Raw genomic sequence first — 25243 nt, 5'->3', positions numbered from 1 at the left:
TGTAACACAAATGGTATACCACATGTTATTATGTAAGTGATGAAAAATTTTATTTTTATATTATTATTTTTTTAACACAAAAATCTCACAACTTGTATAGAAACACGTGGTGTACCATTCTGTATTCCAAGCACATTGAAAAGCTCTCATCATCTTGACTACTATTGGAAAACAACACCACAAAATTAAAATTGGGGAATGTAATTCAATTTGAAGTCTTTTTTTTTATTCTAAGCAAAAAATAAATAAAAAGAAAAAAGAAATCTATTTATGTAGCTGACAATGGGAGAAAAAAGTAGAGTGTGGAAAGAGGGGAGTTGGGAGAGGAGACACGCCCAGCGCAAGTTGGGGTTTTAATGTTTTTTTTTTTTTTTGTTCTTATTATTAAATAAAGTTATTAAATGATTTTTGATTAAAAAATAAATAAAGATTCGAAGTTTTTTTTATTAGTTTTTCTAAATTACTATTCACTCTTATCGAGGAATTTACATGGAACAAGTATTCAATGGTGATAGGATTCGATGTCAAACACGCGATATCAACTGCCATGGAAATTTCATTATATATCAGTGAAATATAAAAAAAATCAATGAATTTTGATGATATTTACTGATTCACTACATAAATTTTGTCGTAATTCATTGCAAATTTTGAACTTTTGAATTATTTTTGAATTTTTCTCAATTTTCGACTTAATCTGAATGAGTTGATATACTCACTCCATTGTAAGTTTTATAATTTATGTCGAACACAATTGATATTAATATATCTGTAAATATTTTCATAAATTTGTATATCGATATTTCTATCTCTATTCGATATTTTAAACACAAAGTACATGACAAATGTAAGATAAGTTTGAAATATCGCGACATTTGATTTTAGTTGCAAGTAAGTTTTCTTCAATTATGTAAAATTTAAACCCCTAAAATGTTCCACAATGACTAATCAAATGACAATTAATGTTTGCCTTTTTTTCGTTGGCGGGTTGATATCTATACAACGTATTTTGAAACCGCAAGCTTTTTATTTGACTTTTATTTCTAAGACCATACAATATGCGTCCAAGTCTTAAGGTCTAAGAGAAGAAGACTTGGTATGTCACATCTCTTCTATGTGGCATATCTGCTTCGGGACTCCTCATTTTAGTGGTGTGGTTTATGGAGTGGCCGTATAGGGGCTTTAAATTATTTGTGTTTAGTGTTAATTACCTCTAGATCAAGAAATTGATCACTGGAGCAAGTGACCCTTTATCACAATTGTGGAAAGACGTTGAGCTTTACATGATGGCGTGAGTTCAAACTTCATCGATGACTAACCTAACATCTAATTTAACAAAATTTATCATTTGACAAAAAAAAAAAATGATCACTGAAGTATATGTACCCATCTGACACCCTTGTAATTGGTTGTTTATGGTAATGAAGCTCTATCGCTTTTATCAAAAAATAAAAAGACTTGGTTTGCAGGATTGAAACTGATTTCATGAATATTAAGAATTATGAGATCAAATCTATATCTTTAACTGAAATGGGGTGTGCTATCCACACACCCCATTTTACTTCTCACACACTCCTTGATAATTTGTCTGTTGATCTTCTTCAATTTATCCGATCCGACAGCCGAAAATTAAAAATGTGTGTGAGAAGTAAAATAGGGTGTATGGATATCACATCCCAATTGAAATATATCTTTTAGTTATGAACAAGAGCAAGGCTTGGCTCTTCAAAATTGAGGGGTGCTTTCAATTGACTCGGTGGCCGATTTAGACTTGTACTTGGAGGAAAAAGTCTTTCCCAAGGCTCAAGATTTTGATATATTGTCATGGTGGAGGACAAATAAGATTAAATACCTTTTTTTATATAACCTGAGACATTTTGGCTATTCTTATATCAAAATGTAAAGTCAAATACGAGGTACACGTTATGTAAAATTTCATGTAAACATTATGGGTAAATTACATAGTAGCCCCTCAGGTTTGAGGTCTATTACAACCTCATACAACAACTTTAACAAATTTCACTTTCATACATCCAATATCATTTTATTTCAAAATAACACCTCCGTTAGATTTTTCATCCATTAGTCTGTTAAATGCTGACGTGACTGCCACATTTGTGCTGATGTGCCACATGGCAAAAAAAATAATTTTTTTAATTTTTTGTAAAAAAAAACTTAAATCTTCTAAATATTAAAATTAATAAAAAAAAACTGAAACCTTCCCTCATCCTCCTCTCTTCTCCCCGCAACCCCACATCCCACCCCCACCCCCTCACCTCTTTGCAACCCACATGAAAACCCACACCCCACCTTTACCCCCTCACCTCCCCGCAACCCAGATCCCCTTCTTTGTACGACCTACCTGAAAACCCACACGACCTACTACCTCCCCCCCCCCCCCCGGCGACGACCCACATCAGATCGAGGTCCACATCCAAACAACAACCCCGACCCTAACCCTAAACTCAAATCGAGGTCCAAACCCTCCATACCCACATCGCAATTCGACTCAATAACCCCAAAACTACGATCCTCGTCGTCAATATCTTCATAAACCAAAAGAGATTGAGGATGAGAGATTGGGTCGGAATGGGCTCAACATTCTGGTCGTCTCCGTGGCGGTGAATTTGGGTCCTCTGCTGCATCGCGGCCTGTACCGCAGAGCTTTCTCTCTGATCCCTCTGCTCCTCATGGAGGTCCTTCGTCACCAACCGATCTCGCCGTCAACCGGGATTTCTCATCGTCGCCCTGCTGCTCCTGCTCGTTGTCGTCTTCGACGACGAAGATGATGGGGGTGAGGATGACGTCCTTGCAGTTCGGGGGGGATATGGGTTTCGCGCCGGAGGGGTGGTAATGGGATCTGGGTTGGGTTTCGCGCCGGGGGGGCGTGGTAATGGGATCTGGGTTGGGGGGTGGTCGTATGGGGTATGTGTTTCGCGGGGATATGGGATCTGGGTTGTTCTTTGGTTTTTTTTTTTTTTCCTTCAAAGGTGCAGGTATGGGGTGGGGGAAGATGGGAGCAGGGAAGAAGAAGGCTGAGGGGGCTTCACGAGGTTGGGGTTTTGTTCAGCTTCTGGGTTTTTATTTTTTTATTTTTTATTTTTTTTTAAATTTAGAAGATTTAGGTTTTTTTTTAAAAAAATTAAAAAATTATTATTTTTGCCACGTGGCACACATTTGGCAGCCACATCAGCACAAATGTGGCAGCCACGTCAGCATTTAACATATTAATGGACGGAAAATCTAACGGATGTATTATTTTGAAATAAAATGGTACATGATGTATGAAAGTGAAATGTTTTAAAGACGTTGTATGGGATTGTAATAGACCTTAAACCTGAGGGGCTACTATGTAATTTACCCAAACATTATATATACTAGCATATGTGCACACACAAAGTGTGTGAGAATTTTTTTTTTTAATTTTTTGTTTTTGAAATAGAAGGAGAGAGGAAGAGAGTGGTAGAGAATGTGGGAGTGAGATTTATTTATTTATTTTTAATTAGAGATATGTTATGATTACATGTAGATGAGGCTTTGAAAAAAAAGCAAAATTTAGTTGTGTGAAATTACATTTTTGCCCATATTTCTTATTCATGTTCTGTTTTAATTAAAGGGTTAAACTGATAATTTCATAGAGTTTTGGTTGACAATGAGTGTTTTATTAATTAATAGAGATATATACTCCATAACTTACGGTCTTAGCCTAATTATAACTTTTATTGTGGAATCAAGTTCAAACTCTACTACTAATTTTAACTTTTATTTATGTATGTCCATAACTTACCGTCTTAGCCTAATTTTAACTTTTATTGTGGAATCAAGTTCAAACTCTACTATTCGTGTTGAAGATTTCTCGTTTGGTGACGATACTGATGTGAATGTGGTAAAGATAACTCTTAATTTTTGTTTTTTATTTTTTGGCTGTTGTTGATTGATTGGGATACTAATTCAATTTGTCCATTTCTTTTGTAGGTCTCTTGTGGTGATAATGGGTCGTAAGATTTTGTGATTAAACATGCCAAAGCATTAGAGTGTTCGAAGGTTTAGTTTTGGGTATGTGTTGGAGACTAGGCTAATTTTTGGATCTTTAAACCTTATGGTATACAAGAGAATGATTACCTTAAGATTTTGGAAGCTTCAACTTTGTAATCATACACAGTTTGATTTTATTTTAATCTTGGTATAGATGTTTTAACTTTTAATTAAAAACTTGCTTGGATTTAGCTGAAAAGTATGTTGCACAATATACTTTAGTTTGAAAATGAAAATAGTTGAAAAAAAATGAAAATATAATTATTATGGAATTTAAACAAAATTATGACAAATTTTATTTTGATTTTCAACTTGTTAAACAACCGGTAAATAGGTAAAAGGAGAAACGGTTACAAGTACATTTACTCATTCATAAAAGGTTATGGTTATTGGTATACCCGTTTCCAGAACCATCCAACAAGTAAACAGTTATACGGATAATAATTTAAATGATTACAAATAAATAACCGTGGTTATCCGCCGGCCATAACCGTTGCCCATACGTATTCCCTATCAATGATATACAGAAATTTCCCATCTTTTACGATGGCATCAGAGTAGGTTTTTCCTGCACTATTGAAATTTTCGTTTTAAAAAAAAAAAATCTAAATAGTTGCGGAAATCAAATCTAACGGATAAAACACCTGTAATATTGAATGATACGTAGCATTCAGGCCTTACCCCGTACATACAACTGTTCTACACTCAATTTCTTGATAAATTGATTCATGATACCAGTGCCTATCAGGGACATGCAACATGCTTGTGACTACTGGCTATGATTAGCACGTCTCGAGGAACCTAACCTGTCTCTCTTGCACAGTTTATATACAGTTCCAGCTTCACGTTCGCAATCCGGTACAAATCATATGCATTTGTATCTTGTTCCTACCAATGGAGCCGAAAACTGGCTGCCTGCATAAGGGGGTGTGCAAAGTATGCACCTAACGTCAACGCAGTGATTGACAAATATGGCAACCGAATAAATTCCTTGTAGTAATCTTTGGGCAACTTTTGTCGGCCATCAAGAATCGCTGCAAATGGTATGATACTTGTTCGTTTCTTCACAACTTCAAAGGCCTCCCCGTATCTTATAGCTAATCTCCTGTCACCATTCCAAGCACCAAACAGGTGGTGTCCGATTAAACCAAGAGAAGCTGCCACCGCCACCGAGTTCCCTATCCAAATCGTGTGAGCCAGGCACCATATTACCTGTCCGGCCAGCTAAAGGAAATACAAAACCATTACCAAATTGTCTTAACGGGGGAGAAAGAGAAGGGAAAAGAGAACAGAAGGTGCAGGCAAACGTAATACACCATTTTTATATTAGAGAATAATTGAAATTGCAAATAAACCCCGAGAAAAACCGACAACAGCCCAGTGATTTTGGAAAAATCGAAGGCATCATATTGCATCTAAACTTGAAAATGTTCATAACACATTTTGTACAATTCAATGGTATAAGAAGATCTCAGATAAATCCAGACCAGCTAGAGCATTAGAACTGACACCAGCATTCATCAAAAGACCTAAAAAGCAACCAATTGCCCAGTAAATGAACTAGTTACCTGTGGATGCCTGGTTATTCTCATAATCCCAGTTTCCCAAAGATGCATTTTGGGCTTGTCAACGGCTGCTACCTCTAGTAGATTGAAAGTTGAGGGATAAAGGAATAAGAACGAAACGAAATTTGAGAGCCACACAAGTTCATGGACACCAAATACATTCTTCACATCCCATAACTGTAGTCCATCGTATCTGTGGTTAATAAAGAACACCTGAATCACAAACCCTCAGAAGTCAATTCCCTCCACACCGTCAAACAAAGAATTTAAAACAGAAAAAGTGGCAGTGAATGAAGTTAAATATAGAAAGGGAAGGATAGAGTTCCTTATAGAGAGTGAGGAACTCACAACAGTTGTAACAGCCAACGGTAGAGATGTCCCCGCAAACAAAACACGGAAAGCACGTTCACCAATAAGTTTCTCACCTGTGTCTCGTAGACTAGCCAAACCACTATGGAAAATGGCAAATATTAGAATCAGGATCAACATCACAACCTGCAGAATACCATTTCAAACCTCAGCTTTTATAACCAAAACCTTATCGCATTTTACAGCTCTCAATAAAGCAAATGATCAAAAGATTAGCAAACACAAGGCAATTTATTTATACCAACAAAAAGAAGCATGCGTCTAATCAATGCACGCAACGCACCTAAGAGGAAGCCAGAATGGAAGTTGCACACACTCTCATTCCAAAATTCAACCAAATGAACCTCTATCGAGTCCATCCTATTTTCAGGAAACAACTGTTAAACCAGATTTAAATACAACTGCTCAGTATGGACATTGTCGCCCCCATTATCCCCGTCATTATAAAGGCAACACAATCGATACCATAGCTTCCCTAAATAAAATTCAACGTTTAAAAGATTAAACGCGATTCCTTTTATTGCAATTCCCAACTAAACATTCACAAATTTCTCTATCCACATCCAGACCACACATCCCCTTCCCTTTTTCACTTCCACTGTTAGTTTAATTACTCTCAAGATTTAACAGAAGACATGATTGTAACGCTGTTTCGAACCTCCAATCTGATTCGAACATATTGGTGTACCATGCCATTTCGTTTTCATCCACTCTATCAGTCAAATCTAAGGTTAAAAAAATAGTGTACCAAAACATTCAATCCAATTCTTTGTTTCCTTAATAACAATACACAAGCAATTGGTAACACCCTAATGAATGATTAATGATGTTATTAATAGCTTTAATTAAATTCCTCAACATACAAACAACCTGACACCAACTTTTAACTCAATAATTTGTACTCCAAAAAAACTATCACAATGAGATTGAGAAACAAAATTTACCTCAGGGCTATCGGAAAGTTCCGAAACCGCGTCGACGAAGGGCTTTCCGAGTCCGGTGGAATTATCCAGCCAAGCTACATTGAGTATGAACAGAACAGTACCCAGAATTGCAGTGAAATAAATCCACGAGGACAGCTTCTGCTTCGACAACACAAACTCAGCCGAGTCCTCCCCCACCACCGGCTGCTCGTCGCCGTCGCCGTCGCTGCCGTCTCTGACGGTGATGAAGGTGCGAAATTTGCGGGACAAGTGAATTTGGTTGAGAGGGATGGGGTGGAAAGTGGGTTGTTGGTTGGATTTCAGAAAGGTGGAAGCTTTGAGGGTTTGGCGGGTGGATGAGAGGGAGGGGGTCTTGGGCTTGTCTGGGTTTAGGGATTGGGGAGGACAGGAAGAGAAGATGGTTGAGAGGACAAACGTGGAGGAGGAGGAGGCCATTGAAAGTGGGGGTGGAGGAATCTGAACTACCTGTGATTGTTAACTGTTACAGATTATAGAGAGAAGAAAGAAGAGATGGAAGAAGATGGAAGGTTGCTGGGAAGAGGGAGGGAAAGGAAAGGAGTATCTGGAGGAAGTTATGCTTTTGGGTGGATGTTTTGGACTGATGGTACTTTTGTCCTCTTCAGCCATTCATTCCTTGTACCTGGTGGTGGGGGTGATGGATCTCCAACCGAATGCCGGCCAGCCTCTCGCTTTTTAAAACAATTAATATTTTAATAAATAATACGTGATTATATTTTTTATTATCTTTAATCGATGGTCAAATGATCATAGGGTTCATTTTAGCTCTATCATAATGGACTTAATTTTCATTAAGGTGATAGTTCAAGAACTAAATGGCATCTCATCCTATAATTTTTTTTTAAATAACAATTAAAATTAACGTTTAGTCAATCAATTGTTGCATGTAGATTGTTCGTAATTCATTTATCGAATTTGTTTATCTATTTTTATACAGTTTGATGACCAAACAATCCCATATTTAATTGATTTTTAGGAGAGATGATATTTAAATTGTAATTTATGCAGAAATGCTAAAGAGACTTTCTCAAAGTGAAACTCATAATTAGCAATGCTAACATTATAAAACATAATGCTAAAACATGAAGTGACAAAAAGTCCTTGTGGAGAGTCTTCTTAGTATTTCGCACATGAACAATTCGGATCATAAGTCAAGTTTTGTGAATCAGCTACATAGTGAATTGAGAAGGATGCAACAATATGTAAGATGCGGTGACTGAAAACTTCTTCTGAATTACCTCACCTTTTATTTTCTTTTTACTTTTCTTGGAGGGGCCTTAGAAGGTCCGTAACCACGCCCATCCCCCACCCGCCCCCCTTCATTATCTGAAACACGATACGTACTACTCACGAATTTCCGTCACATAATTTGATTATATCCAGCATTTCCATCCATAAAGGACAAAATTTCTTGTTTTGCAACGTATTAAAAAGCCATTGGAGGGCCTAATAAAGCAATTAGAAATCAAATGCAAGGCAACCAGGGAAGAAAAGATAGCTTGGATTACAAGAAAAAGCACAAAATAAGATGACGAGTGGAAACATAATCACCCAAGGAGAACATTTCCAACCACCCACCAACATACAAAATCAAGGCAGCCAGAACAACCACAAGGCTTCAGGTTCAAGACTTGTATTTACAGAAATCCCAAATCGACGATGCTAAAGAGAGACAATGTAATACCGCGTCTCCCTTCAAACAAATCTGTAAATATAACCCGAAATCCTTTTTTTTCGCCGAGATTTATGTAAAAAATAGAAAAAAAAATCAACAAATCACTATAACAATGAAAAGAGATATAGACAATGACAACAAAACTAATCACCCTACAATCAAGAAGGCTCAGGAGCAGGCAAGTCGAAAAAAGTGTGCCACTGCTGCTGTTGGTCTTCGTACTAACTCCCTTCCGGATACTGCAGCGATTTTCCAGAGCTCATTTCCTCTCCAGTTGGCGAGAAATGGGAAGTAGTGTTTGATGTACTGGAGTTGAGGAAGAGGCAGACCACAGCACAATCATCAACCTTGGCATACGGATATTTTAACCTCCAAGCACGAGTTGCTGACTCTACCAGGGTTCGAGCAGCAGATGGTCGTGGAGCTAATGCTACTATATCCACCACTTCCTCATTTGTGAGGACATCCCATATCTGCAGAGTACAGAAGACAATATCTAAGTAAATACATGTAAGCCAATCCTAAACCATTTGTGCAGTAACACTCTTTCATGTGCATATTTGAATCTATGACGTCAGTTGGATTTATATGGTTAAGTTTATCTATTCTCGCGATCAACAAGAGATATTTTTTATCACATTGAATTTTAAATAAAGACTTGTAAAAATTATCAAGAAATCTCCACAAGCGCATCAAATGAACAGCACTTCTGCCCCCAAACGAAATGAAACTCGTCTGCCTGATAATCAAAGCCAGTTTCATTGAAGATAAAGTTGGAAACTTCAGAGTTTTGGATTTTCATGTTTTCCACACCAAGAACATGGTACTTTAATTCAAATAAAGAAAAAGAATAGAAGAATGCTTAGAGAGGTGGAAGATTAACTACACAAATGGACCAATTTAAGACTGAAATTAAGACTGCAATGGATGAGGCTAAGCAGGAATATTATAGAGAGAATGTACAAATACGAAAATAATTTTTTCATGGCTAGCAAGGAAAAAAAAGGTAAAGATAGAAGCCTTTTTACAATTCCAGCGCAGGACTCAAACGCTTAAACAGAACACTCTTATGCAGATTAGTTCCACCATTCTTGCTCTGAAACCCCCTATGTGCATGACTTGACATGTCAAACCTTCCTCATATGTTCTAACACTATTACCAATTGCAAAGATTATTGCTAAAAGTGAACCTGTCGCACTTCAACCTTATTAGCACTAATCAACATGCCTTTGTTGCTTGGAGAAGGATGGGGGACAACATCCTCCTAGTTCAGAAGCTCACGATGAATTGCATAACACCCTTGGCACCCCTAAAATGTTTCCTTAAGGTTTACCTGATAAAAGCCTATGAAATGGTACACTGGGGTTTAAGTTTTTATATACTTACAGCTTTGAAGTTTCTAGTTGTTACGGTTAGTAGATTAGCGTTTGCATCTCCATCTTTGTGAATATTGCAGGCCTCTAACCAAGCATAAAAGGGCTAAGGCAAGGATGCAAGAAGAACTAGGGAAGTACGGGATCTAAGATTGCTTGGGTTGATGTTTGATGAATGTAGGAACGGACTCTCTTCATCTCTGGAACACGGGTAATTTATGCTTAGGCACTCATGGAAGCCAGTTAAAGGTGATGATGACATCTAGGCTGGATGGATTGAGGAGTTAAAGTAAAAAAAACCTTTGCTTGGCTCCTTTATTCAGCACATCATTAGTGATGGAAGAAGTACTTCTTTATAATGAGGTAATTGGCATACCAGAAGTGGCGAGATTCCATTATCCTAGAAGGATCATGAGTCCAAGCTGCCTAAGGATCACAAAAAAAAAAAAGGTCGTACCCAGTGCACAAGGCTCCCGCTTTACGCAGGGTCTGGGAGAGGTGAATGTCGGCTAGCCTTACCCCCATTTATGGAGAGGCTGCTCCCAAGTCTCGAACCCGAGACCTACCGCTCATGGGCGAAGGCACTTGCCATCGCACCAAGTGCGACCTCTTTGCCTAAGGATCACAAAGGAGGTAAAATTTCACACGGAGACTGGTGGATATCAGTTACTCTATGCCTTCTTATCCTTCCAACTAAGCTTGAAGGGACACTATTAGCTGGGTGGCAACCACTACAGTAACTGTGTGTTTAGTCAAAACTTCCCTAGCATGCTTTTTGTCCTCATAAGGGGTAGATTTGCAAGTTCAAATATAGATTTTTCCCCAGTACCAGATATTTTTGTGTGCAAGGAACTTTGAGTCCCACCCTCATCTTTTTTTTTAACTGCCTTTTCAGGGAAGCATTAGTTGCAGCTGATGACCAAGTGTGGATTACTTTGAATAGCTCACCCTGTAAAACTTCTATTGAGGATTTGAGAGGGCTAGTAAACAATGGAAAGGAAAACAACTTCATCTTATTACTTAGGAGTTGGGTTTGGTTGTAACTGTTTATTCAATTAGGAGAGAGGAAGGCAAGATCTTTAGGAACGAGGCTAAATAATATTCTATCATCTCTGAAGTTATCATAAATAAAGTGAGGAGCAAACTTTCTTCTCCCAAGCTCAAATACTCTCCTTGAATACTCAAAAGTTCCATCCCACTACTAATTCTTTGAGGCCTGCTGATCCTATACATTCACTCCTTGAGTGGATACTCTTCCCATTATCTGTATTAGTTTAGGCCTTTGGGTGGTTCTGACTTCTTGCCTCTAGATGGGTTCGTCTTTATTTGAGGGGTCCGGTCATATCCCTTCCCCCGCTTGTATTTATTTTGAACTTACAGTCTCCGTTCCACCCAATTTTAGTTTACTGCTTAATCCACCACTAACCAAAATAAATAAATAAATAAATTGGCACTATAGTTTTCCACTAAAGACCATAATAAGTGTGACACTCAAAAGAAAAAAAATATGCTGGTAAATTGCATCATAACAAAAAGCTGTAGGCCACAATATATAAGGAAAGAGATTTCTTACCCCATCCGTAGCTAACACTACAAATTCATCCTTCTCAGTGAGGCGACGATAAGATATATCAGGGACAGAGATTAAGCCAAAGTCCTTTAGGCAGAAATCTCCAAAAGCCCGTGCCATGGCAAGGCCAGGTGAATTACAGTTGGGCAACCAAACTCGAGCGATCTCAGGCTCGTTTTGGAGAGCAAATACTCGTCCTTTGCATAGCCTGATCCTCTCTGCTTCCCCTAGATGGATACAAAAAAATTGGATTCAAAACTAACTTTAATGACCCATATTATTAATCCAGGATTTATAATTGTATGATAAAGAATGATTATGTTAAAACACCAATTAAGCTACAAGTAGTAATGGTATATTGACCACATATCAACTACTGCAACACCAAAATTTAAGTGTGTATGCATGAGTGCATGCGCGTGTGTAGGTGGGTGCTGCAAGTGTTCATGTCTGCATGTGAACTTACTTTCATAATCCAATTCAAACAAACAAGGTGTATCCATGCACCCAACCATTTCAAAACAAATTTGCACTCCACTACCAAGAAATAGAGTAAACATGACATGCTGAGACAATAGATAACATCTAAGAGGACATATTGACCATGATCCTCTGCAAAGGAAAGACCTTGTAAAGCACCATGCAGCTAAGGCTTTTCAGCCTTCGATATGGATGCGGTCTTTCATTCCCTTACTATGGAAGTTTCCACAGCACAACTATTCAGTCCTAACTCCTAAATCGCGTCACTTTTCAGATTAATATTAGATATATTTTATTTTGTGCATCAGGATTCAGTTGTCACAATCAATTATATATGACAAACCAGAATCTATCATTGGGTCACTGCTCCTGATTTATAGAAACCATCAAAGATAGAAATCGTCATATAGAAATCGTCATCTGGATCCCATTGTAATAATTTAACGGTCATAATCAATTTAAGGAATACGAGACTGATATTATGAGTAAAGTGTGCATTTGACAAGCGGTAATCAAATGCAGTGGTTAAATACAAAGTTCAATTCTTCATATTATTTAACTCTTAACTATAGACTAGAAAGAGTGAGAGAAAGAAAGATACTTGGAAGATTTGGTTTGAGGTCTACAGTCAACTGAACAGCAACGAGGGAACCATCTTTATCTCTTGTGCCCAATACAGCTCTAGAGTCCCCAACATTTGCAATAACAAGATCCTGACCCTGTAAGCACACGTAAGTATTTAAAAGAAAATTTTACTGGTGCACTCTTGATGTACCAAAACTTAAGTAATAGCATCTGAGCTCTTGGATCAGATACGGACTATTGCGCTGCAACTTGTCGAAGATAATAAAAAGAAGGCGACCTACAGGGCATCTTAATGCCTGTATTTGATCTGAAAACTGAAATGTTATTAGATTAATACGAGGATCTTGTGACACTACGAAAAAAAACTACCTGCTTGACCAAGGTGACAGCAGTTGTCCCGCTGCAATAACAATCAATACGAGGGTGCAATTTGAGCTCCTTGTCCATGACCTTAAAAGCCTTCAAAAATGAATCTTTCAATGTCATAAAAAAATCACAGCGCTCCTCATCCTTGCCTTCGTGACATGCAGCGGCCTCGCTCGAATCATCAGCAGGCCCGTTCGTGGCGTTACCATTCAATACCCACTGTGAAGTCAGCCGCAAAGGTAGAGCATCCCTCACCTTCTTTGCAACCATATGGCCAAAAGGACCATGCCCATCAAAAACACCACAGAAAGTGGTATCCGCCGAACCGAAATTCTGTAGAAACACCACAAAGATATTCAGTTTTGCAGCAATCAATGATCCAGATTCGCAGTTTGACAACATAATATCATAGGCAGACAACAAAAAACATCATAGACCGGCAACATTAAAATCCAGACTGTCGGATAAAATATCTATTTCTATACAATTATGATTGGATAAACATTTGAGCAGAGAGAAAAAGCAAAGCACCTCCCAAGCAATCATGGCGTCCTGATTGACCCCTTTTTTGCCTTGCTTGCTGAACAAGGAAGTAAAATCAGAGGACCCATTCAAGAACATCCTGTCATGGACTCTGTGCAGCCACATCTCCACGTTATCGGCTGTCGGCGTCGTTGAGGACGGGGAGGAGATCGCAGCCACCCTCCTCCTCCGCCTCTTGCTGTCGGATGAAGGGACGGAGCCGTAGGCGGCAGCGCTGCCATCAGCAGAGAGGCAGGAGCCCATGCCGAGGGCCCTGACGACGTCCAGAAAGCACTCCAGCCCCACCATACAGACGGGGCCCCTCCGTGTCTCCGCCGTCGGATCCGTCGTGGTTTCTGGATAGTTTAGGAATTGAATTTCGGGGTTTCGAGGATAACGGATAAATCTGAGTCACTGCTGTCAGTTCCCAAATGAAATCAAAATGTCAAATTAGTCGATTTTATACGGATAATTTGATAATTCGATTGAATTTGGACCAAGAGAAAAAGAAAAGGATAATCGTTTATGCGAAATTACCAATTTGGTGTTGACGGAAACGGCAGAGAAGACTTTGATCAAGCGGAAAGCAACCACCTTTGATTCTGATTTTCTGAGAGAGAGAGAAGACAGCAGCTTTCTATTCTTTGTTTTGTATTTTATCACCAATGGCTGACGGAGCAATATTCTTTTACGACTGCTTCTTTTTTTTTTTTTTTGGTCAATTTTTAGGACTGCTTCTTACTTGGACCTTTTCGTTTTATTTTATTTTATTTTTATATTTTACTAGTCTTCAAAAGCACTTTTGTTAAAAGTGTGTTTATTAATTATTAGATTATAAGTTTTAATTACCGTGTTTATTTTTTATTTTTGGTGTATTTTAATATTACTCCATTTGTATTAATAATTATTATGTTTAATTGTTTTTACATTTGGTACTAGTTTTATTTATCTGGTTCTTTTTTTTTAATAACTAACAATTTAGCTCATTAACAATGTTGCTTTACTAAAAAATATAGCTTTATTGGCACTCAATTTTCACCAACTTATTTATAAACGTTAAATAAATTCTAATTTCGTATGGTGCAGTTGATAAATACAAATTTCAAAATTTAAATTCATCAAATAGTAGGAAGTAAGGAAATGAGCACTACCACCTCTTAAAAATGGGGAGCAAAAATGCACCCAATTTCACCCGTAATAGTAAGTTCACCCAAAAATCTTCATCCATGGCGCAAATGGGATTCGATTAAAATTGTTGATTTAATTATTTAAATTAAGAATACAACTTTAGGTCCTGAAATATCAAACAAACCAAAATTCAAATGAAAACTTTGACGAAGAAAACCTACAATGTAGTGACACAAACATGTGAAGTTTTAAGTTCGAGTAATAAATGAAATATTTAGTACGAACTTATTCACGTAACATATGGTGACTCATAAAACTTTGATTTAAAATGAAAGAGATGTTACGGTGTAGGTTACCCGAAATATTTAATACGAACTTATTCACGTAACATATGGTGACTCACAAAACTTTGATTTAAAATGAAAGAGATGTTACGGTGTAGGTTGCCCGCACCATGCATGAGCAAGTGCCAATTGAATTGGATGTGGCAATTAACCTAATTATTATTAGGAATATGGATAAAAGTTTATCTAATTTTTTATTTTAATATTAGTTTAATATATTGATTAATTAGTTGTCAGACAACGAAATCCAAAAAATTAGCGAGATGACGTAATATACTAATATGGTCGGCAGCCGCCTTCTATATTAGATAAACTTCAAGTAGGGGGTTTAGTCTTATCAACTAATCAAGTTAAATGGATGGTTCTGGATCTTTCTCGCATGGGTTATAAAGTTTCAACTTCTTGTATTATTAGGAGGGAAATAATTAGTCGAGATAAAATTCGCAGTATGATGCACAAGTAGATTGTTTTTCTTCATATGGAATAAAATGTTTGGACTATAGACGAGAAAGTTGATCTCCTAGTCATTAATTTCTAGTTATTTCAACTTGGAAGTAATTCATAATTTAAAGATCATCTCTAAAGGATATGTCAAATTATAACAGTCAAATTGTAATTGATAGCTGATGTGGTAATTTGAAGTTTTATGTCACATTTTTGTATTTTTTCTGCTGAATTGTTAAATGTTATTTTGTTATTAATATGGAGCTTTAAATGGTTGTATTCATTAAAGAGTTGTTGAAACAAATTTTTATTTGTTGAAATGTTAGTGGAATAAGAGACTCACTATTAAAATTAATTAAAAATAAATTTGACATCATCGTTAAATTTGATTTCTAATCACATAGGTTTTAAATCCAACTAGCAAATGACATACGGTTAGAAGGATTTTTTTATGTAAAATATGAACAGTGACACTTGAGAATTTGACATCTCCTTTAAAGATGCTCTAAGATCACATTTTGATTTTGTTCAAATTTTTTAAGGAGGGGTTTGGCCAAATTTAGTGACTGCACTATATTTGTCTAAAACAAAAAATTAACTGCACCATGAGTGACTATACATATACATACATATATATATATATGATATTAAGTATTGTAAAGTCGATGGTATGTGTGCAGTAGAATATAAAGTAAATAAGACATAATATTTACGAGGTTCGGCAAGTGTGCTTACGTCCTCAAGGCAGCAGTAGTACTTTCTTTTATTATATAAAATAATATGAATACAAAATAACTCTCACTATTTTTTCTTTTCTCTCTAGCCTGGCTCATTGATAATTTCTTCCACATCTCTTTTTTTTCCTCTTCTCTTCATTTCCTCCATAACTCCTCTTTCTTTTCTCTGTATATTTTTCTCTCATTTCTTTCTTCTTCTATAGCAACATTGTTCACTTTACAAATTTTCCTCAAATAAATAGTAAAATACTGTGCATGAATAGAAATCCATATGTTTTTCTTGATATGAATGATAATTCATCTGATTTTTTTCAAATGAATAATAATTCATTAGATTTTTCTTTTGATGAATAATAACAAACTATTCATGTGTGCCATCGACGTATTATATTACAACATGAAGCAAATTCCAAGGGATCCAGCGGGTACCAAAATCTGAGCCCTTAAATGAACAACATGTGCACACTATTACTACAACGAAATGTGGAAGTGGATGCCGCATTTGCTTCTGCGGTGGCCTTAAAAATTAATAAAATCAATTATTAAGCTATTTGTTTGATAAAATATGGTTAGGAGTACCTTTCAAATTCAACTAGTTTAAGAGCTCGTTTAGAAGTGCTTTTAAAATGATTGAAAATATTATTTAAGAAAATATTTTGGGGTTTCAAAAACACTTTTATATAATGAGTCCTTGTTACGTGCTTATTGCATGAAACACTTCAAGTGTTTTTTTAGAATTCACTTACATTTTTATTAAAGATTAGTTGCATAAACATTTCACCAAAACGTTACCTTCCATTTTAAAAATACTCCCATACAAAACCATTAAATCGCAAAATCGATTTAGACCCATTTTATAATTTAGCTAAAGTCCCGTATCAATCGCAATACAATATCGTTGTATGCACACGCAACGAATCTTTTATGCATGTGATGATTCCGTACGATGAGGATATGCACATAGGCTGGCATTGGAGGTATTATCTGCAATATGTGTTCAATAATTAGGAAAACTAATGAAAAATGTTTGAAAATTTTAAGTTTTAACGATAAGGAATAAGTAAACGATAAAGTGAATAGTATCATGATTGGTTTTTTAGTGTAAAAATATGATTTTTCGTTAAAGTGAACAATACCATGAGTTTTTCGTTAAAGTCCCTTCAATAATTTTATTAAACTTTTTGTACTCTGGGCTCCGTGTCGGGCCTCTTATATGTTATATTGGGCCTTTTATTTTCTGAATTTCCCTGTTAGACCTAAAAGAAGCCCAAAAAAAGCCCAACATATTCTTACATGCTTATTATTCGGCTATCGGCAATGCAAGACTTTTTATCTTGAGATTCTTATATTTGTATAGGAATGTAAGAATTTAAAAATAAAAATTTACAGAAAGAAAATCAAATCAACTAGCCTCTCATAGTTGATGTGATTCATGATACTTAGGTTTTGGACTAAAAATTTCAAGGGAAAGTTAATATTTTTCTGTTTTCTTAAGTGCCAATAAACACAGAGAAAATTTTGAAGTAAGCCGATTCTCATTCCTATATTTTAGTAACCAGAGAGAACTCAATAATCAAAATGATTTCAATCTCATTCCTTGTAAGTAAACAAGTTTTGAACAATCAAAAGATTTTTAAGATTTGAAATATTACTGTCTAGAGAAACGTGTTAACACAAAAACTGATAAGGTTAACAAACAATAGTTTTAAAAGGTGGTATGATTTTAGGGCAAGGATAACATGACACGCACCAACCACGATATTTAAGTAGACATCAAAATCGAGGCATGTTGGCCAACACTTAGAAGGTGATGAAACGATAATATGCAAGTGATACGTTAAAAAATATGAATAAATTCAACCTGAAGTATGAAATTTAATTATGTTGAAGTGCGCAATATGGGATGAACCTCTATTACAATTTACAATACATGCAATATTAGGACATAGATAAAAGTAAAGTAGAGTAAAGAATATTTCCATCCTATATAGAATGAATATTTATACAAAAAGTAACAATAATAAACGTTGGATCATTAGTGTTATTGATAACTTCCATTTACTTAATATATTGGTGAATTATTTGGATCATAGATTTATGTCGTTATCTAACGAGGCCATTCATTTCGTATGATATCAAACTTGATTGTGTAAGTTTTATCACAAAAATCTTGGTGTAAAATAGAAATGATTAGTTGCATTATATAGAGAGATTGTTCATTAGAACTTAATTATATTCCAAAAAATCTCCCACTACCACTCAATAACCAAATTGCTACATATATATATAGTAGTATCACTACAAACCACTTAAAACACATATAACACCAATTCAATCGATCAGCAACAACAAATAACACAATCAAATTTTACTCACTAAGTGGGGTTGAGTGCATGAATTCTACAATGCTATTGCACTTGGTTTTGCACCAATTCAATCAATATATCAGCATGGTAAACCAATTCACCCACCGGCCACCTCCTCAAACTCAAAATCCTAGCTATATGCATGCATGCATGCAAAATCTGTGGTTAAGAGGCATTAACATCATGATATAGGATGATCAAAGATAAAACGGACCAGGTGGCTTCAATTACTATATTAACTAGCTAAGATCTTTGGGATCTTCGAGCGTCTTGAGATCAACAACGAGCTGCTGCTGCTGCTGCTGAGGTTGGTGGGTGGTCTGTGCAGCCATGGCAAGCTCAAACTGCTTTAAAGATATAGAAGGGAAAGAAAGTATTTCTGGAGTGTTGAAATTATTTTCCCAGCTGCTAGCTTTTAAGGGGTTTGCGGTGGTATTGGTAGTGGCAGACCCATCCAGTCCTATGTGTGTCACATGCTTCACGTCCGTCGGCAATCCAATTTCCATCTCTCCTTCCTCCTCCTCCTCCTCAATCTCTTCCTTGTAAACTAAAAAATACACATATAGAGGATTACCAAAAACATAAACATACAGAAATTAAAAACTAATTTGAAAGAACATATATTTTTTAATCTTTATAGATATATTATTCACCACACTTAAGTTTTTCTTGGTGTGGGACAAAAGGATCTTCTTGGTAAACAACCCAATTCCATTTTTTATATTTCTATTATATATGCGTGTCAACATATAACGTATCCTCTTTTAATAAAGACAACGTTTGTACTTTTTAACTAGGATAATGCTACGTAGATCAAAATTTTAAATCAAATTTGTAAATGAAATGATGTGTTACTAATATAAAATAAGTATGTTAATCAATACTTAAGTAATAATTCAATCATCAACAACCACATCATTTGGTTTACAAAATTTAATTTAAAATTTTGGTCTATCTAGCATTACCTTTTTAACAATTTGTATTTTTTACCAGTTAGGCTTTCAGCATATGAATTTATGTAATCATATTTAGGTAATTAAGAAATTTGTTTAGTCATTTTACTATGATCATAACCAAGGGCGGAACTACACAGAAAGGTTTTGGAGACAGAAAAAAAAACTATATATATTGGATAGTATTATTCACACTCATTTTTATCTCTTAAACATCCTTGTTAATTTTTGTCTATTGATATTCTTTAATTTATTCGATCAGAGATCCAAAAATTAAGAAAAATGTGAGAAGTAAAAATGGATGTATGAATAACAATATCCTATACATTTTGGTTAACCAAGGACCCGAACCAAGTTTCTCTTTCAAGTGTTTGACACTCAAATGTTCTTAGTGGCCGCCCACCAACCTAGTATTTTCTTAAAAGAAAAAAGCTACCGAGTAGCCCGCCTAATAGCAACGCTAAAGTATTTGATCAACTAATTAAAATATTCTAAGCCCGATCTCACTTGCAAAAAAGTTAGCTAACTAGCTAGTAACCACCCCATTAAAAATTCCTCGTTCCACTCTTGACCAGAATCACATAAGATAACACTGTTATCAATTATGCGTTGATCTAATCACAATTTGACCAAAAAAAGATCTGGATTTGATTCATTGCAAGATCATACTAATGGAAATGGGCACTATCTGATCATGCATGCATCAAGAATTCAGTTAGTGGTACATTATTTTAGGGTTTGTATTCACTATTTGAGCATGCATATATATATGCATATATATAAGGATTATAGGCAGTGAAATATTGATCCACTTACCGAATATTTGGGATAAGCTTTTTATGCTTCTGATCAATCTCTGCATCCCACTGGATATTTGAGTCCTCTTAAGAGTCAGGAAGTGAAAAGTACCATTCTTCATTTTTTCTCCTTGTGCTTTTGGATCATCTTCCCTTATAAAAAAAACCCAATAAATACCAACCTAGCTAATTATTTTGTGACAGAGAGAGAGAGAGAGAGAGAGAGAGAGAGAGAGAGATACTTGCTGTATGTGGAGGTGGTGCTTTAGGTTTTCTTTGTTTATGATCAGCACTTGCTGCTGCGCCAATAGCGACGCTGGTCTGAGAAGCGCAGCCAATGCCAAAAGGAAGAACAGCAAATCTCTCCATTCGATCCCTCATCCCTTCGAACACAAAACTACAAAGCCTAAGCTTTTTTGTTTTGTTGGGGGACTTACAAACCATGGAAGAACAACGTAATGGTGTTATTATATCGATCAGTTGGTGTTGACTTTATGAACAAGATAGAATGATGCAAATGTGGAATGTTTGATTGATCCACCTTATATATTGTTGTTGTTGCTCTAGTTTGATGCGTGAAGAGGAAAATATATAACAAAGTTATGATTATTGTGGAGTGGGTGCTAGAGTTGTTGGTTAAACTGCAACTTAACCTACTTTTGTGGTGATAGCAAGTCCAATTTGTAGGATTGGTCCACAGACCAACCTTTCAACTGTTCCTATAATAATAATAATAATTATACTTTGATCATTTTATGGTGGGCACTCCTTACTTGCCTCTCTTTGAGACCAAGCCACCTCTCCTTGCTCTCATTCCTTTTCTAGCTAGCCTAATCATTATTTTTTAAGGAATACAACACTTATCACATTTTTCATACTACAGTTATACCACTTTTCTAATAGTGACGAGGTCCACAAACATAATAAGAATAACATTTTTATTCTTCTTTTGATAGATATAAATCGATATTAAGAATTAAGTTGTTTTCTAAGTAAATAATTTAATAGATAATATTGATAGTATATCAAAGCCGTTCGTGTTAAGGCCGCTTGGCGGCGAGATGAGCCTTGGGCTTGATGACTATAGACTTCTTAGGCGCTATGCAGAATAGAGTCTCGTAAGCCCTTCAAGGTATGGATAACATTTGCATGGTCCGTCAAGGGAAGGACGGTCATATTGAGCTGATAATACACATGACGTGCTCTAACAAGTTGAGATATTTTATGTCGTAACATATATGACTTTGGTACTATGTATATGCAAAGTCATATTTTATTTGGATATAACTCTAGAGTTAAAAGTATGATCTCCACTTTAGAAGATACAAAATTTATATTTAAGACTTTAATAATTCTCTAATTTAAAAGTCAAATTTAACTCCGTATGCATAAGATGTTAAACTTAAACCACCACATTTGGAATCAAATATGACTTTATGATTTTTAACTTTTTGTTTTAGGATCATAGATAAGCTAGAGATAAAACCAAAGAAATTATAAAACAAAAGTTATAATATTTAGTGTTTTTTCAGTAGAATCAATAGCCAACACTAATCTATAGTAATGGAAAGGAGGAGGATGCTTTGAACTTGGAAAGCAGTGTGCTAAAAGGAAGACCCTAACTACCAGAACAATCCACCACTTCCAAAGTTATAATATTTAGTTTGCAATGTGGGTAACCTAGTCATAATAAATTTCAAAACTAAAATGTTTCAAGTGGGGGAAAGCAAACTAAGGGGCTCCAAAGGTTTCGGACTTCATTCTATATTGAAGTTTCAAACTCCGTTACTCCTTGGCCTAGTCGTACACATTGGTTTACTTGTTGGACTAGCATCAACAACAACAACAACAACAAAGCCTTTTCCCACTAAGTGGGGTCGGCTATATGAATCCTAGAACGCCATTGCGCTCGGTTTTGTGTCATGCCCTCCGTTAGATCCAAGTACTCTAAGTCTTTTCTTAGAGTCTCTTCCAAAGTTTTCCTAGGTCTTCCTCTACCCCTTCGGCCCTGAACCTCTGTCCCGTAGTCACATCTTCGAACCGGAGCGTCAGTCGGCCTTCTTTGCACATGTCCAAATCACCAGAGCCGATTTTCTCTCATCTTTCCTACAATTTCGGCTACTCCTACTTTACCTCGGATATCCTCATTCCCAATCTTATCCTTTCTCGTGTGCCCACACATCCCACGAAGCATCCTCATCTCCGCTACACCCATTTTGTGTACGTGTTGATGCTTCACCACCCAACATTCTCTGCCATACAACATCGCTGGCCTTATTGCCGTCCTATAAAATTTTCCCTTGAGCTTCAGTGGCCTACGACGGTCACACAACACGCCGGATGCACTCTTTCCATCCAGCTCGTATTCTATGGTTGAGATCTCCATCTAATTCTCCGTTCTCTTGCAAGATAGATCCTAGGTAACGAAAACGGTCGCTTTTTGTGATCTTCGCTAGATTGCTCCGGTCATTAGTGTGGATAAGTATATAAATGGATAGAGATAGGAAAGCAAACACAAGATGTACGTGGTTCACCCAGATTGGCTACGCCCACGGAATAGAAGAGTTCTCATTAATTGTGAAGGGTTTACACAAGTACATAGGTTCAAGCTCTCCTTTAGTGAGTACGAGTGAATGATTTAGTACAAATGACATTAGGAAATATTGTGGGATAATGATCTCGTAATCACGAAACTTCTAAGTATCGGAGTGTGGTGTCGTCTTGACTTGCCTTATCTGTCTCATAGGTAGATGTGGCATCTTCTCTGGAAGTACTCTTCCTCCATCCAGGGGTGGTATCTTTAACTGGTGGAGATGCACAAGGTAATGTATCAATTTCACTTGAAGCTTACTTGTAGTTTCAGGTTTGGTCAAGCGCGATACAAACCATGTAGTAGGAGTCCCCCAAGTCGCCGAGCTAGGGGGTCTGCTGAAAGAGGTGACAGACAAGGTAAGCAATCAGAGCTCCGACTGATTGTTCACCTTCTCCCCATCTTGCAGCAGCATGAAGGATAAAGAGAAGAAAATTGAGAAGAGATGATATGAGATACTTTTGCTTTTGAAGAAGTAACTTTCCACAGGCTTATTCTTGAACTGAGCTGGAGGGTTTTCTGGTTTCCTCCAGAGTATAAGGCCGACTGAAGAATTTGATGGTCAAAACAAGTCCATCAAATCTAGAGTACGTTCCACCCTGCTGATATGGGATACTTTTGCTTTTGACAGAGTAATGGATGTATCGGCACGTGTGCTGTTACGCTTGTCTCCACATGCTTCCTTGTATCCTTCGCACTTGCCCTATCTGTTCCTCAAGCAGATGCGGAATCTTCCCTGGAAACATAAGATGATGAAGATGAGTACTCGAGAGCAATGCCAGGTAAGTAATCAGGTAAGGGGTTCCAGGCAGTCAGTTCCTGGCTGGAAGCTTGATTCCAAGTACTGACTGATTGCTCTCTTTCTCCTTGTCTTGCAGGTAAAAACAAGGCCAAAAGAAAAAACAGGGAAAAAGCATGATATGGGATACTCTTGCTTTTAACCCTGATGATATGAGATATTCTTGCTCTAGTATAGCTTGTTTGCAGAGGTATTATCGGGGGGAAAGAAAGCTGAATATTTCGAAAGGCTTTGTTGGGAGTGCCCTCTCAGATATGATGAAGGGTTGAGCATTTTTGCAGGTCTGCCTGTCCGTTGGGGATGGAGGTCGACATATATAGGAGTCTCCCTAACAACAAGTAGTAATGCTATTCCTTTACCCTGCTTGGTCATAGCACGGTAGTGGGAGCTGCCAGTTTCACATGTTTTAACTCTGTCAGAGCACTTTGAAAAAGTGGTCTGTGGTATCTGGCTCTCGAGATTCGGAGAACGATGCCTCTTCGATTTTTGAGAAAGCAATCATGCTGGGGGTCTGACTCTCGAGATTCGGAGAGCAGTGTCTCTTCGATTTTTGAGGAAGTAATCATGTTGGGAGTCTGGCTCTCGAGATTCGGAAGGCGGTGCCTCTTCGATTTTGGAGCAAGCAATCTTGTTGGGAGTGTTGTCTCGAATGTGAGTAAAGGTTGGACATGTTTGCTAGTCTACCTTGCCACGAAGCACAAAGGTTGACACACAGGGACTTTCCAATTATCCAGCAATGGTACTGTTCCTTTACCCTCTCTTCGATTTTGAGAAAGTAGTCATGTTGGGAGTCTGGCTCTCGAGATTCGGAAGACGGTGCCTCTTCGATTTTGGAGCAAGCAATCTTGTTGGGACTGTTTTCTCGAATGTGAGTAAAGGTTGGGCATGTTTGCTAGTCTACCTTGCCACGAAGCACAGAGGTTGACACACAGGGACTTTCCAATTATCCAGCAGTGGTACTGTTCTTTTACCCTTGTGGGTAATAATATGGTAGCTAGACCTTCAAAATTTATGTGTCTAAACTTTGTTAGTGCTGTTTCTTTGCTATTCTTTTACCTTTCTTGGTCAGAGCGATGTAGTGGGAGCTGCAAGCTTCACGTGCTCAACTTTGGCAGAGAACTTTGGCAAAGTGATCTGTGGTACCCATGAGTTATTGTTGCGTGTGGGAAGTGGGTGATTGAACAGTAAGATTCATGTGCTTTCTACTTCACCAGAAGTCTTCGACAAAATGCCCATAATTTCTGCAAAGCTGAGTGTGCGTGTGACAGGTGCTGACAAGGCTAGAAAAGTAGGTGCCTCTTCGATTTCTGAGATCGGCCCTCGTGGTCTCTGAGCAGCCCAGCTTTTGAGAAAGCGAGCGCCTCTTCGATTGATTCGGAGAACGGTGCCTCACCGATTTTTGAGAAAGCAATCATGCTGGGGGTCTGGCTCTCGAGATTCGGGGAGCAGTGTCTCTTCGAGTTTTGAGAAAGTAATCATGTTGGGAGAGTGGCTCTCGAGATTCGGAGGGTGGTGCCTCTTCGATTTTGGAGCAAGCAATCTTGTTGGGAGTGTTTTCTCGAATGTGAGTAAAGGTTGGGCA

General features: G+C 37.1%; 3 protein-coding genes across 4 annotated transcripts; all 3 read right to left on the bottom strand.

The window, feature by feature from the left end:
* Positions 1-4664: 4664 nt before the first annotated feature.
* LOC103400646 (15-cis-zeta-carotene isomerase, chloroplastic) lies at positions 4665-7625 on the bottom strand. Its single transcript, XM_008339306.4, has 4 exons — positions 6914-7625; positions 5949-6095; positions 5604-5813; positions 4665-5259 (listed from the first exon to the last, which is right to left on the bottom strand). The coding sequence occupies exons 1-4, from the start codon at positions 7346-7348 to the stop codon at positions 4924-4926; spliced, it is 1128 nt and encodes a 375-aa protein (XP_008337528.2). The 5' UTR covers positions 7349-7625; the 3' UTR covers positions 4665-4923.
* A 791-nt stretch (positions 7626-8416) lies between these two features.
* Positions 8417-14201, bottom strand: LOC103400647 (probable protein phosphatase 2C 33). Of its 2 annotated transcripts, none has more exons than XM_008339309.4 (6): positions 14041-14201; positions 13513-13917; positions 12985-13314; positions 12632-12749; positions 11554-11777; positions 8417-9079 (listed from the first exon to the last, which is right to left on the bottom strand). In XM_008339309.4, the coding sequence occupies exons 2-6, from the start codon at positions 13810-13812 to the stop codon at positions 8828-8830; spliced, it is 1224 nt and encodes a 407-aa protein (XP_008337531.1). In that variant the 5' UTR covers positions 13813-13917; positions 14041-14201; the 3' UTR covers positions 8417-8827. The 2 variants fall into 2 exon arrangements, with proteins under 2 accessions (XP_008337531.1, XP_008337529.1); XM_008339307.4 differs by having other exon boundaries at positions 13513-13920; positions 14041-14192.
* Positions 14202-18419: 4218 nt separating this feature from the next.
* On the bottom strand, positions 18420-20834 carry LOC103400648 (CRIB domain-containing protein RIC4-like). Its single transcript, XM_008339310.4, has 3 exons — positions 20515-20834; positions 20292-20420; positions 18420-19069 (listed from the first exon to the last, which is right to left on the bottom strand). Exons 1-3 carry the CDS (start codon positions 20714-20716, stop codon positions 18762-18764), a joined length of 639 nt encoding a protein of 212 aa, XP_008337532.1. The 5' UTR covers positions 20717-20834; the 3' UTR covers positions 18420-18761.
* Between the last annotated feature and the right edge of the window lie 4409 nt (positions 20835-25243).

Source organism: Malus domestica, chromosome 04 (assembly GCF_042453785.1).
Source record: "Malus domestica chromosome 04, GDT2T_hap1".
NCBI classification, from domain to species: domain Eukaryota; kingdom Viridiplantae; phylum Streptophyta; class Magnoliopsida; order Rosales; family Rosaceae; genus Malus; species Malus domestica.
The sequence above is the reverse complement of the archived record's forward strand: the minus strand, read 5'-3'. Positions and strand labels throughout refer to the sequence as shown.